General features: G+C 31.7%; 5 protein-coding genes across 5 annotated transcripts; 4 read left to right on the top strand and 1 right to left on the bottom strand.

Annotated features, from left to right (window-relative positions):
* Positions 1-267: 267 nt before the first annotated feature.
* On the top strand, positions 268-3,992 carry LOC113793156 (putative phosphorylase b kinase regulatory subunit beta). The gene is made up of 4 exons (XM_027343140.2): positions 268-1,361; positions 1,419-3,571; positions 3,633-3,713; positions 3,774-3,992. Exons 1-4 carry the CDS (start codon positions 497-499, stop codon positions 3,936-3,938), a joined length of 3,264 nt encoding a protein of 1,087 aa, XP_027198941.2. The 5' UTR covers positions 268-496; the 3' UTR covers positions 3,939-3,992.
* A 373-nt stretch (positions 3,993-4,365) lies between these two features.
* Positions 4,366-6,694, top strand: LOC113793164 (calcineurin subunit B type 2). Its single transcript, XM_027343148.2, has 7 exons — positions 4,366-4,542; positions 4,744-5,246; positions 5,327-5,366; positions 5,430-5,606; positions 5,669-5,728; positions 5,793-5,977; positions 6,054-6,694. Exons 2-7 carry the CDS (start codon positions 5,244-5,246, stop codon positions 6,099-6,101), a joined length of 513 nt encoding a protein of 170 aa, XP_027198949.1. The 5' UTR covers positions 4,366-4,542; positions 4,744-5,243; the 3' UTR covers positions 6,102-6,694.
* Positions 6,695-6,779: 85 nt separating this feature from the next.
* On the top strand, positions 6,780-7,435 carry LOC113793165 (nuclear nucleic acid-binding protein C1D-like). The gene has a single exon (XM_027343150.2). The coding sequence runs from the start codon at positions 6,915-6,917 to the stop codon at positions 7,362-7,364; it is 450 nt and encodes a 149-aa protein (XP_027198951.1). The 5' UTR covers positions 6,780-6,914; the 3' UTR covers positions 7,365-7,435.
* Positions 7,371-9,026, bottom strand: LOC113793159 (lambda-crystallin homolog). Its single transcript, XM_027343143.2, has 7 exons — positions 8,724-9,026; positions 8,503-8,639; positions 8,329-8,434; positions 8,167-8,261; positions 8,004-8,103; positions 7,612-7,944; positions 7,371-7,552 (listed from the first exon to the last, which is right to left on the bottom strand). Exons 1-7 carry the CDS (start codon positions 8,773-8,775, stop codon positions 7,422-7,424), a joined length of 954 nt encoding a protein of 317 aa, XP_027198944.2. The 5' UTR covers positions 8,776-9,026; the 3' UTR covers positions 7,371-7,421.
* Positions 9,027-9,350: 324 nt separating this feature from the next.
* LOC113793163 (uncharacterized) lies at positions 9,351-13,103 on the top strand. Its single transcript, XM_027343146.2, has 2 exons — positions 9,351-11,779; positions 11,846-13,103. The coding sequence occupies exons 1-2, from the start codon at positions 9,892-9,894 to the stop codon at positions 12,787-12,789; spliced, it is 2,832 nt and encodes a 943-aa protein (XP_027198947.2). The 5' UTR covers positions 9,351-9,891; the 3' UTR covers positions 12,790-13,103.
* The last annotated feature ends 31 nt before the right edge of the window (positions 13,104-13,134 follow it).

Here is a 13,134-nt window from a genome sequence, read left to right as displayed (position 1 = left end):
GAAATAACAAAACATTGAATTGGATCGATATGTTTGGGTTGTCTGCAAGTGAATACGCATTTTTTTATTTAATCATAAAAATATGAATTTGGATTTTTGAAATAATTTAAGAATATTCACTATCATATGATGTTGATCACCATGGATATTATCAATTTTTTTCATTTAATAGATAATCAATATCAATATAGTGTTTGTGGTTGGCTCATGAAAATAAATATAAAAAATGTAAATAAAATTTTCAAAAAAATTCTAACTTGAATCAATTCGTAAATGATTCAATCATCAAATGTGTTCATGTAATGGCAATACAAAATTATCAAAGGAATAAATAAGATTGCTGAAAACTTCTCAGCGAATTATTTTGATGCAATGCAGTGGTTTTTTATTTTTCATGGAAAGTTTCTCACCTTATTGTCAATTTGTACTCTGATTCGAAGATTTTTCTTTCTACACATGAAATTTGTAGCTGTTGATAATTTATTCAACATTGAAAATGTTAGTGGATGAATCCATACAGACCGGAGATATTGGTTCGGTTAGCCAGAATCCAAGACAAAAATTGTCCAGTCGTAATTTACGTATATTCGCTAGTTATGCAGAATGTCTTCGTGGTCTAGATCAATTCTATGGTCAGGCAAAACGGCAGATTCTACAATATCAATCACCAACCACCGGTCTATTCCCTTCAATGTCTAATGATGAAATCGAAGCATCAATACGCGATTCTATCTACTGTTCAATGGCTATTTGGTCATTATATCAAGCATATATTCGACGTGTTGATGATAGCCATGGAAAGGCCTGTGAACTTGGACAAAGTGTTGTTAAATGTATGCGTGGAATCCTATTCTCATGGATGCGACATTCGAAAGATAAGTTGGAAGTGTTCAAAACAAATCAAAATCCTCGAGTTGCCTTGCCGTCAAAAGTCAATCTTACAACCAGTTTACTATTGGAAAATGATGACAAAAATGTTCGCCATCTTCAATTGGATATTGTTTCATTATATCTCTTATTCATGGTACAGGTGATCAATTCAGGATTGCAGATCATTTATACAATGGATGAAGTACATTTCATACAGAATCTAGTCTATTATATTGAACGAACTTATCGTACACCTGATTATGGAATGTGGGAACATGGTTCACTGTTTAATCCGGAAACACCAGAAGTACATGCATCTTCGATCGGAATGGCTAAATCGGCATTAGAATCGATTAATGGTGTCAATCTATTTGGCGAGAAAGGAGCTGCATGGAGTGTCATTCATGTGGACATTGATGCACATTCACGAAATCGACGTACCTTTGAAACTTTGTTACCACGTGAATCTATTTCAAAGAATACAGATGCCAGTAAGATCTGATTATGATTTCAAAGATGATTTCAATAATTTAACTAAATAAATATAGGTCTTTTACCGACGATTAGCTGGCCTTGTTTTGCAACTCATGATTCAGTATTATACAATTCAACTAAATCTAGAATTGTTGACTTATTAAAAACACCATATGGATTCAAACGATTTCTTAAGGATGGCTATGGAACATCGATCACGATTAATAATGAAAATCGTAATTATTCGTGTCATGAAATCAAACGTTTTGAAAATATTGAATGTACATGGCCAATATTCGGTTTGTTTATGATCATCGATGCTATATTCAAGAATAATGAATCACAATTGGCCGAATATAAGGAATTAGTGTTTGAAAAATTATTGCGTCGAGAACCAAATCATGGTGACCCGATTGTACCGCAATATTTTTACGTACCTCCGGAATATATTGAATCTGAAAGAATCAGTCCGAATTCATTACCCCGATTTTCCAGTACCGAAGACTGTGCTTTTCAATCATTACATCTAATGGGACAGTCGGTACTACTTGTTGCACAACTTTTGATGGGTGGATTTTTGGACACAAAAGAATTGGATCCTATTCGCCGTTATTCACCCAGTTATGAACGTAATCGTAAAAATGGTCCGAATTCCGTGTTTCAGGGCAAACTATATGGTACGGCTGCAGAATTAGTCGTACAAGTTGTATTGATTTCCGAATCAACTCGATTGAAAGCAATGATGGCCACTTATGGAATTCAAACACAGACACCGGTAGAGGTTGAACCGGTTAAAATATGGTCATCATCACAATTGGTCAAAATATATGAATATCTAGGAATAAATGAAAAGCTTGGTCTTAAAGGACGACCAGCGAGACCGATTGGCTCGTTAGGAACGAGTAAACTTTATCGAATTCTGGGTCGAACTGTTTTATGCTATCCATTGATTTTCGAGAATTCAGATTTCTATCTATCAAACGATATGGCCCTTTTGATCGACGATATCAAAAATGAATTAAATTTTATAGGAAAATATTGGCGAATGAGTGGACGACCAACCGTTTGTATAATGTTGAGAGAGGAAAATTTACGTGATGTTAATTTTAAAGAAATGCTCAATCTACTTGTTGAATTCAAAAAAGGTTATCTTACATCGACAGGTTTAAGGATTAAAACAGGTCGTCTACAGAATCTGATTAGTTCATCAAGTATCGAACATTTGGATTTCACTGCACAATTTTCACAAGAATTAGAAAAATTACCCGAACTACAATCGTTTAGGCAGCCAGAACATAAAAATGAATCTGGATTCGAATTATTTGATAATAATTCTGAAAATGTACATTATGCTGAATCGAATGATTTCAATAGTCGAACATATGAATCAAAACCCATATGGGAAGTGATACAAGCACTTAAATCCTGCCAAACATTATTCGGTCAAAGTCAATTGTTATGGATTCTTTTGAAACGTGAAGGTCTACATTATACATTGCCGGAATTCGGTTCGACCATAAAGGAAAACATTGAAAATGTTTGTCGACGAGCCGTACAATTTCGATTATGGTCTGTAGTCAGATTTTGCAGTGCAATATTGAAAAAATTTGTCGATTCCATATCGCCAAATATGACATCCATATTGGTTAATCAAAAGCAGATTACTATTGGAACTGGATTCAAGGAAGTTCTCATCGATTATCCTCGCACACCAACTGAAACTCATAATCTTATTTATTCAACAAGTGAAAATGTATGCGATTCAGTTCTACAACAGGAAATCATTATTTATGTTGGTCATCTAATTTCAACATCACCGAATCTATTTGATGGAATATTTAAAATACGAATTGGTTCCGGTTTGATGCAGGCTATGCGATTTTATCTATCATTTAAAGAGGAATATGTTAATGTAGGAAAAACTGAACTAGAATCACTATCGCCAACTGAATTACGTCGATTATTGTTACGTGTTTTGACTGATCAAGATCTCAAGCCCATACAACAACGACAAATCAATGGATCATTGGGTCGATTTCCAACAAATTTCAGTGATAAAGTTTGGGAAATTCTTAAACGAACCCGTTATGGTGTTTCAGTTGGTAATTACAAACTATCCAGTTTGTTATGTTCACAAACATCACCACAAGATCTAAATTTTATAATTGAAGTAGAAAATTTTATCCTACATGTACCGGCACCAGAATATCGACAAATATTGGTAGAGGTAACTTGATAATTGTTCAATTCAAAAAACGTATTTACTAATCTTATAATTTCAATCACAGTTATTAATGGTTATGTACATAATACTAGAAAGAAATCCCGAACTTAATTTCAATTTTGGTGGATCAGTTGATCTAGATAAAGTAAGTGATTAATAGTATCTGAATTGAAAATTAATCAAATGGATTTCATCAAATTTTTAGTTGGTCGAACGAGCGCTACGTCAATACAAAAAAGGCGAAGATCCGAGACAAACTATACTGGAATTCTATCAAGAGGATAAAAATTCTATATCGGCATTTTTTGCACGTTCCATTTTGGATACATTGTTGCAGAATCCACAACAAGAAGAATGTAAAATTACATGAAATTGTATTGAAAATAATTGAAAAATAAAGAATATGCAAGCTTTATGATCATAACTTTATTCAAATTTACATCGATCCATTCATCACTGATGATTAATTTGTATAATTTTTTCCTCAAACAATCAGAAGCGTAAGGAAAAAAACCTTGGATTATAGATAGTCATGACAAATGTCTTCCATCACATCAGCCAGTAGTCGATTTATCGCGTATAGTTTTGTTAATATGAATTGTGTCAAGTATTTCTGTTGTATTTTACCGCTACAATATAGTATTTATTCGTCGTGGATACTATATACAACAACAACAACAACAAAAAACTGGTGGTGTTTGTATCCAATTCAATGTATAGATTCTATACAACCAGACATAACATCAACAAAGTTATCACTCACCACTCTCATTTATGTATTTTTATTATTATTGCCAATTCTATATGATTCTTGTCGTAAATACCATCATAAGTAAATTAAATTCTTTCGGATTGTTGAGTTTGTGTTAGGGTAATACTTGGATGTTCTGTTCATCAACATCCCATTTCTAATGTTGATTTTTTTACTCTCTCCGTATGTTTGTCTGACGCCTTTTGGATGATCCAACAAAACGGTAGTATCATTAGTCATTTGAATAATTTTACCATTATTTTTCTTTTTTTTTCTCATCATCATTTCATTCGCATTTGCGTTCAACATTGAATCCTTCATTCATACATTCTCATCATTGATCTTGATCATCATTATCATTACCACCACCACCACTATCATCATCATCATCATCATTGCCACTATCCACTCATAAAAAACAAAGATATCAACAAAACACAACCTGAAACAAAAAGATATAATCAAACATCGAAAAAAGAAGGAAGAGTTTACACACACATAAACACATTAACATAAGTATAGAAGGGATAGAAAGCAATTAAATATTTTGGCCAGTTTTTTTGTTTTGTTTTCTGGTATTTCATTGTGATCATTTATTCATTTTGGAACTTGGAGAAACAAAAAAATTTTACATTATCATTTTGGATTGGGCGTAACCTGTTTGAATAATAACCATAGTGTTTTTTTTGGGTTTCAAATTTCTACCACTAATCAGTTATTTTGGATCGTGTGTTTGTGTGTGTGTGTTCATTTATCTGTGTCTACAATCTGTATTCATAATTTTCATACAAATTCATTTTTTTTTCTTCTAAACATAACAATCCAATTGTGTCTTCAATACTATTCAATATAGACATAATTATTACTACAAATCATTATTATTGTAACTTATAAAAACCAAAAGAGAAAAAAAAGAAGGAAAAAATGGTAAGCCAGATATATATTAGTTTTTTGTGATCGAATCATTTCAAATTGGTTTTCAAAACTTTTTCTTTTGAAACAAAAAGGGTAACGAAGCTTCATTACCGATGGAGATGTGCTCCAATTGTAAGTATTAACATTAATGAAATTAAAAACAAATAATTATCGTTTTATGTTTGATATATATAGTTGATGCTGAAGAGATTAAACGTCTTGGTAAACGATTTCGTAAATTGGACTTGGACAATTCAGGTTCATTATCGATTGATGAATTTATGTCATTACCTGAGCTTCAACAAAATCCTTTGGTGCAAAGAGTGATCGATATATTTGACACTGATCGCAATGGTGAAGTTGATTTTAAAGGTTTGTCGAATTGAAAGAAAAAATTTCAAAAGTAAATTTTTAATTATTATTTGTTGTTATAGAGTTTATTCAAGGTGTTTCACAATTCAGTGTGAAAGGCGATAAAGAATCAAAACTTAGGTGTACGTATTATTCGATATAATCACTAGATCAAATTTGATTAATTTTTTAATTGTTAAAATATAGTTGCATTTAGAATCTACGATATGGATAATGATGGCTTTATTTCGAATGGTGAATTGTTTCAAGTGTTGAAAATGATGGTCGGTAACAATCTGAAAGATACACAACTACAACAGATTGTCGATAAAACTATTCTATTTGCCGATAAAGATGAGGATGGTAAAATTTCATTTGAAGAATTCTGTAGTGTATGTATCTGTTTTTTTAACACAATTTCAGTTTTAATTAAATTGTTTGTTTTTTTTTGTTTCTTAATTCTGATAGGTGGTTGGAAACACCGACATTCATAAAAAGATGGTTGTCGATGTATGAATCGTTGATGCGATTGAAATAAATTTGACCATGTTTATTTAAAACAACAACAACAATATATACAATCTGCACACACACATACACACATTGTCACATTTATATCTTTTTGTTGTTTTCTTAACCATTTTTGTTTTTGTTTGTTTGTTTGTTTTAACGTTCTTTCTATCTATCTGTCATCTCATTGTTAGATTAGTTCATCAGCTAATAAAAATAATTTAGTCAGACATTAAACATACACAAGATACACAGACCTCCTCAAGCAACAAATTAGCACTATTTTCTTTTCGAAATTAAATTGGTTTGTATATGAATTTATGAAAATCATCAGCAGCAACAACAACAACAACAAAAATCTGTCCATTATGATTAGAATTAATTTCTTCCCAATATTGAAATTAAATTTTGAAGAAATGATGTAAAGACAGAATTCTCTGTTTTTCTTTGGTTTCAGTATTATATTGATTTGCCCACACCTCCATCAAAAAAAAAAAAAATACATATGATTTTATGTTTCTCTTTTTGTTTTGCAAATTTAAATTTGTAATTAAAACTTATTAAATCAATAATTAAATAAATTTTAAAGAATTTCATTATATTTGATTAATGCCGCTAAATACAAAAATTCTACATTACAATGTTGTCATAGAATTATGCTTTAGCCTTTAGTTACTTTGAAAATCGAAGTATCACTGTATCTTGGAACGTAGTCTATGGACAGATTCATCGAATTTTAATCAAGAATTTGATTTTGGTTGACACGTGAATTCGTGTGTTTTGGTTCTAACAGCTCAATTTCAAAACCCGATAATCTACATGATGGCCGATTCAAATCTGACAGATAAACTGCAAAAGTTTTGCTCGAATATGACCGAATTGGAACAAATGGCTACGAATTTTTCAAATTATTATTTCGAACAAATGGAAGAACCAGATAATGATGATAATGTATGGAATAAATTGGATACCAACATTACTTTCGTCTATGCTAATACATCAATTTATTGGCTTTATTTGTTGCTGAAAGAAACCGATCTAACGGGCGAACATCCAATTAAAGAAGAAATTACTCGTGTTCGAAAATATATGAACGATTATATACAAATCAAACGTGATCAACCAACACTGAATATTAGAATTGCAAAGAATATGATACGAAATGCCTTATGGGATCCTTCCAACAACATTGCCAAAACGGATAATCACGATAAACGTAAACTTGATGTTGATAATAACAATCACACAAAAACAAAAAAATACAAATAATACAAATATAATAAACTGATTTTTTATTGTTAATAAATAATTGTAATAAAACTTTGATTATGAACGATAAATACGAAATGCATTGTTGATTAGACGTCGACAGATTGGGCAGCTATCACTTCGTTTAAGTAATAGACGGCCACATTTGATGCAAACACAAAGATGATGACATGGATGAAGAACGCAATCTAATAACAATAAAATTAGAATTTGTTAATCAAATCAAAACAAATTCTAATTTTATTACCTCTTTGATTATCCATGCAGATGACACATTCATTATTGCGTATTATTAATGATTGTTTATCACAATTAGAATCGTTTGAATCGACTGTCAAACTATCAATGTCGCCATTAACATTCGAAATATTGGCGCCAGATTGATTGTTTTGTTGTTGAAATTGAATTCGGCCCAGATTTGGAATGTTTTGTGAGAAACGGTTATTTATGCTTTTACCTTCTGTTAGTTGTTTAATACAGGCCTCACGACGTGAATTTCGTTGTTGTTCATTCAAAACGATTGGTTCATTACCGGAACGAAAAAAAGCAATTTGTCCCATCTTTTCCAGAAATTGTCGCACTAAATATCAATGATTCAGAATGATCATAAATGTCGAACAAATAAATGTTTCAAGATACCTCGATCTAATGTTTCAACAGAAGTATACGACCTTATGGGCATGATTTCGACTTCGGGTACATAGTAAACGGGATATAAAAAACGGACACCCAAGCATCGCTACCAAATAAATAAATAAGATTAGGATTCAAAGATTCATCATCAATTGAATCAATAACTTACATCTTTACAATCACAATTTTCAAACACTTTATCCACCAATAAACGCATTGTACTTGTTGCAATGATTGCCTTTTCACTACAAAATTGCATTATCACTGGGGGGAGATATCAATTACATTCAGAATTATTTAGTTATCGGTATGGATTATTTTAATTCTTTACATTTGAATGTTTCCTGTTTCATGGTCAGATCATCTGGTATACATTCAAATATGAATAATGCACCACGTATTGCATCTTCCAGTTTGCTAAAGCAATATGTATCGCCCTACATTGTATGTAACGAAAACAACTCTAAGAACATGGATTGTCCATAATTCATTATTCAAATATTACCAAGAATTTGCAATTGGTCATTATACCATCTTCTTTACAGATACGTGCATCTTCACTAATTCGTTGATTAACATTATTCAATGCAGCCGTATTGCTATCATAAATACGAACTTCATGACCACGATATGCCAGATATCCTGCCATAAATCCAATCATTTCAAATAATCGATCAACAACGACAATATTGGATTATCATCTTTTTATTTGCATATTCAACTTACCCGCCACTTTGATACCTAAAGTACCAGCACCAATGACGGCAGTTCGTACCATGATTTACAAATCCTCTTAATTACTATAGCGCAATAAACCGAGCAATATTGGTATCGAGCAAAACATTAAACACGCTTCAAACAGAACGCATTTCATTGTAGGAAATCCTCAAGCAACCAGAATTGGTCACTATGACGATTATGTGTGTTTAACGTTTATGTGTAACGAATCAAACGATACACATACATTAACTGAATGTTTTCATAAAAGTGGGAGAGTTTTGAAAAAAAAACTAAAAAAGTCAAAGTCTGAATCTTTAACAATTTTCCTTCTTTTTTTCATCATTTTTTTATCCTATTACCTATGGATAATATTATCCTCATCATTTACATATGATTATTATTCAAAAAAAAGGCTAATGTACTAATACACGTACACTTATTATGCAACAGTCGAAACAAAACTTTTGTTTCAATCAAAATTTATAAATTCATGGATCTAATTTGTTATATTGCATATTGGATCGACGTCATCATTTTGTTGTTTATATGTAACGTTGAACAAAATTGGAAAGCGCTGGCGCCAAAAATTTCTTTTTACTTTCTATCATAATTGATGAATATCTTTAATAACTAAAAATAATACACCCACGCCATAAATATTTGACTAAAAGAGAATTGAACAAATTTATATCCAGTGGTCACCAACCATTTTGATATATTTTTTTATTCCATTTCTTTTTATGAATCGGTTTAACCGATAAAAATTGGCAAAAAAAGAAGAATTTCTTCACAGTCCGCTGGTTGAATATCGTTGTTATTGCCTTTCCTTCAATCGACAGCCATGCAAAGTTAACGAAAGGATGTAGAGGATCGAAAAGCAAGAATCTTGTAATGTTTGCGCGTGGGTTGTGTATATAGAATTTTGGAACCAACTAGAAATAAGCATTAAAATAAAAAGAGATAATGAACATGAGCGGAGCATAACATTCATAACGTCAACAACAATAATTCTTGAAGAAAATGGAACGAGAAAATTGATATATGGATATTATATCTTAAGATTCATCAAAATTAATAAGTAAAATGGATTGACATATTTGATCTTTAGAATCATCTACATTGCCAAAATATTTGAGTGAAATTTGTTTCAAGTCATGAAAATTCACCATCAAATATGGCCGTTTCGATCTCAAGTAATTTACAATCGACACAATACATCGATATATCGGCGAAAAAAAACAGAAATAGTTTTTCATCATTTTCATCCGCTACAAATCCTACGACAATATCAACGTTATTGGATGTACCTATTATCAACAATAGAACTAAAAAACATGATCATCATCATGAAAATCAAAGAAATCATCGGAAAAACCGTCGGCGGAAACAAAAACATTTTCTTACACGAACTAAAGCTATTGAACAGACATATGTGCACGATGTTTATTCAATTATAGCTAAATCACCGGATTTACAATGCATATCGCCGTACGGTACATCAGTGAAACAATTTCTATCTGATTTTGAATCCGGAAGTCTAATTTTGGACGTGGGATGTGCAGATGGTCAATATTTGAATCAGCATTCCAATATGTTGTTAGTTGGTTTGGAACATTGTGAACAATGGTTTCAACATGAAAACTACAACCATGAAAGTGATAATGTGATAAGTAATTATCTATTACTTGGTGATGTTGTCTATCTACCATTTCGTGATGATCTATTCGATGGTATTCTTTGCTGTGGTGTCATACATCATTTATCAACCCTTGACCGTCGTATAATAGCCTTACGAGAATTGGCCAGAATTATGCGTATCGGTGGACGTGTATTGATCACTGTGACTGGCTATCGTAATGTACCAGCCATTGGTGATCGTATACAGTCACAGGATTTACTGATTAAAGTAACCAATAATAATAACAAACAAATAGTGGATATCGATGGAAATTCAAAACGATATTCATTAACAGCATCCGAATCTAGCGCATCGGGTTTTGCGGATGATGATCAAACAAAAAATGGTCATAATTCATCGAATAATTCCGAATTAGAAAATTGCTATTCATTTTTTAAAAAGGCCATCAAACGTTTTAGTTTAGCATCCAGCAATATTTATCCATTTCGAACTTCAATAGATTCTTCGCCATCTGCGACAATCCATAATCAATTTATATTTAATCTTGGTAACGGTGATGATTATCCTATAGAATTGACAAATTTGAATGATGACGTTGATAATGTTGATGAAGAAGACGGTGATAAAATTAGTCTTTATAGTTCGACTACAACAACAACAACATCAGATGCCGATTCAGCATTGAGTTCATCATTCAATCGTAGTTCCGGTTGTATGAGTCAAACAAGTCAATCAACAATGAATAATGTCATGTTTTCATCATCATCCATACTGATGACTATTAAAGAGCATCTTTTATTATGGAAAGCACAAGTAGCCACAAGTATTGAGCAATCATTGCAATCATTTGATGTGGATGATATGAATCTAGACGATTCACATAAGCATTTTCAATTGAAACTGCAGCAGCAACAGCAACAACAGCCTCAAATATATCATCGATTTAGCTTGCCAATTGCTGGATTATGGCGTCCAATTAGCAATCTGAATAAAACACTAGATAATAATTTATCAACAAAATCGGCGTCAGCAGCCAAATCAAAATCAGCAAAGAATAAAATCTATGCTTCGAATGATTTAGAAAGTACACAAATGATGCTTTTACCATCAGACAATAATGCTGGAACCGATTTCGATCACAAGGATATCAATTTGAATCGAATGATTGCAAAACAAAACATTAAGTTGATCGAAAATCAAACGATAGATGGAAACGAATTTCACTTCATCAAAAAATGTTCGAATCAAAAATCGAAAAAGAAATTCAATCGTATAAAATTTCAAAAATCTCTATCAGCCGAATCATCATCGGCAACCATTATACATTGCTGTCATTTTAAATTATTAGCATATTATTCAATGCCTGAATTAAGCACATTGTTTAACGAACCGGCTAATTTCTCTCGACAGGTTCACAGAAAAGGTAGGATTTTATTATTTGTATTTACTGTTGGAAATCTCATTCTGATTTTTAAATATTATTTATTAGATTCCGATTTAAAACCTAGAAGAACAATAAAATCCTTACATATCAAAAATTCCACTAATGATACAGCACTCAAACGCAATTCAATCGAAAAATCTGAACCCTTACCAACAAAATTACAACAAGTAGTGTCAGCTGCTCATGAAGATCAATCGACCAAACCTCTTCCAGCAAAACCTAAAGCAATAGATGCTGCGAAATTCGCAAAAAAATTGCTCCGACAGCGTAGTTTTAGTGCTGATTATCAACCAGAAGAAGTCAAACTACAACCGGATCCACCTAGACGATTTTCGGCTAGTCCAAATATCGAAACACATCGATATAATAATGTCGATCATATTCCACATCATCAACAGATAAGTATGGATAGTGAAGAATCATTTGTAACAATCATTCCAGCCAATTGTAATGCGCGTGAAAGCATCAACATTAGTGATAATATGACCGAGTTTGATTTAGAAGAAGATGATGAATGTACAACTGATCTTATAATTTCACCGAACGAGATTTATTCCTGTTCATCGGAAGAAGAAGATGCTTACTGTGAAAGTCTGGATAATGATACATCGGATGATACCAGTATATCATCGGTTCTAGAAGCGACGATCAAATCAGTTTCACGATCAGAATCAACCGAAAGCCAAAACGATGCAATAACAACCATATCATCGATTGATGAGTTTACTGGTCGGGCAGCGGATAATTCTACAGCAATCATAGATAATATGGCCTCCTCAATGCCTGATACTACGAATACTTTTATTGCACCACAGCAACAGTCGTCACCTGTAACTTTACACCAATATTATCATATATTTCATCACGGTGAATTGGAACAAATGATAGAAGAACATGTACAGAATCTACATGTAATCGATACATACTATAATGAAATTGCAATGTGTTGGTGTGTGGTTGTTGAAAAAATCAATGTCTGGACCATTTAAATATTTTTATAAACAACAATTGAACATCATCATCCTTTTGATCAATGCCTTTGCATAAAGATATCTTTCAAAAAAATTAATTCTTTTTTCCATCAGAATTTATATAAAAATAACAACTGCTATTCACAAAATGAATCGAAAGAAAAGGGAAAACAACTATCAGTTGACAAATTGAAATAATATAATCTGAATATATAATAATACTAAACCAAATAGAATCAAATTGAATCCCGATAACCTATCATATTTATATTATTGTTGTATGATATAAAATAAATGTCAAATCTGTTGTTATTATAATTATTAATTATTATTAAAAATGTCATTTTTTAGCAAATATGAAAA

This window comes from Dermatophagoides pteronyssinus, unplaced genomic scaffold (genome assembly GCF_027571235.1).
Source record: "Dermatophagoides pteronyssinus isolate colony J.1.1.1.1 unplaced genomic scaffold, Derpt_VIB-CSIC_2022.12 sq0001, whole genome shotgun sequence".
In the NCBI taxonomy this organism is placed as follows: Eukaryota; Metazoa; Arthropoda; class Arachnida; order Sarcoptiformes; family Pyroglyphidae; genus Dermatophagoides; species Dermatophagoides pteronyssinus.
The sequence above is the reverse complement of the archived record's forward strand: the minus strand, read 5'-3'. Positions and strand labels throughout refer to the sequence as shown.

Coding starts and splice junctions, on each gene's coding strand:
- LOC113793156 (XM_027343140.2), top strand. CDS start 497: ATGTTAGTGGATGAATCCATACAGACCGGAGATATTGGTTCGGTTAGC. Junction 1,362..1,418: donor TTCAAAGAATACAGATGCCA/GTAAGATCTGAT, acceptor AAATAAATATAG/GTCTTTTACCGACGATTAGC. Junction 3,714..3,773: donor GATCAGTTGATCTAGATAAA/GTAAGTGATTAA, acceptor TCAAATTTTTAG/TTGGTCGAACGAGCGCTACG.
- LOC113793164 (XM_027343148.2), top strand. Junction 5,367..5,429: donor GATGGAGATGTGCTCCAATT/GTAAGTATTAAC, acceptor TGATATATATAG/TTGATGCTGAAGAGATTAAA. Junction 5,978..6,053: donor CATTTGAAGAATTCTGTAGT/GTATGTATCTGT, acceptor TAATTCTGATAG/GTGGTTGGAAACACCGACAT.
- LOC113793165 (XM_027343150.2), top strand. CDS start 6,915: ATGATGGCCGATTCAAATCTGACAGATAAACTGCAAAAGTTTTGCTCG.
- LOC113793159 (XM_027343143.2), bottom strand. CDS start 8,775: ATGGTACGAACTGCCGTCATTGGTGCTGGTACTTTAGGTATCAAAGTG. Junction 8,262..8,328: donor GAAACAGGAAACATTCAAAT/GTAAAGAATTAA, acceptor ATCTCCCCCCAG/TGATAATGCAATTTTGTAGT. Junction 8,104..8,166: donor AAAATTGTGATTGTAAAGAT/GTAAGTTATTGA, acceptor TTTATTTGGTAG/CGATGCTTGGGTGTCCGTTT.
- LOC113793163 (XM_027343146.2), top strand. CDS start 9,892: ATGGCCGTTTCGATCTCAAGTAATTTACAATCGACACAATACATCGAT. Junction 11,780..11,845: donor TCGACAGGTTCACAGAAAAG/GTAGGATTTTAT, acceptor ATTATTTATTAG/ATTCCGATTTAAAACCTAGA.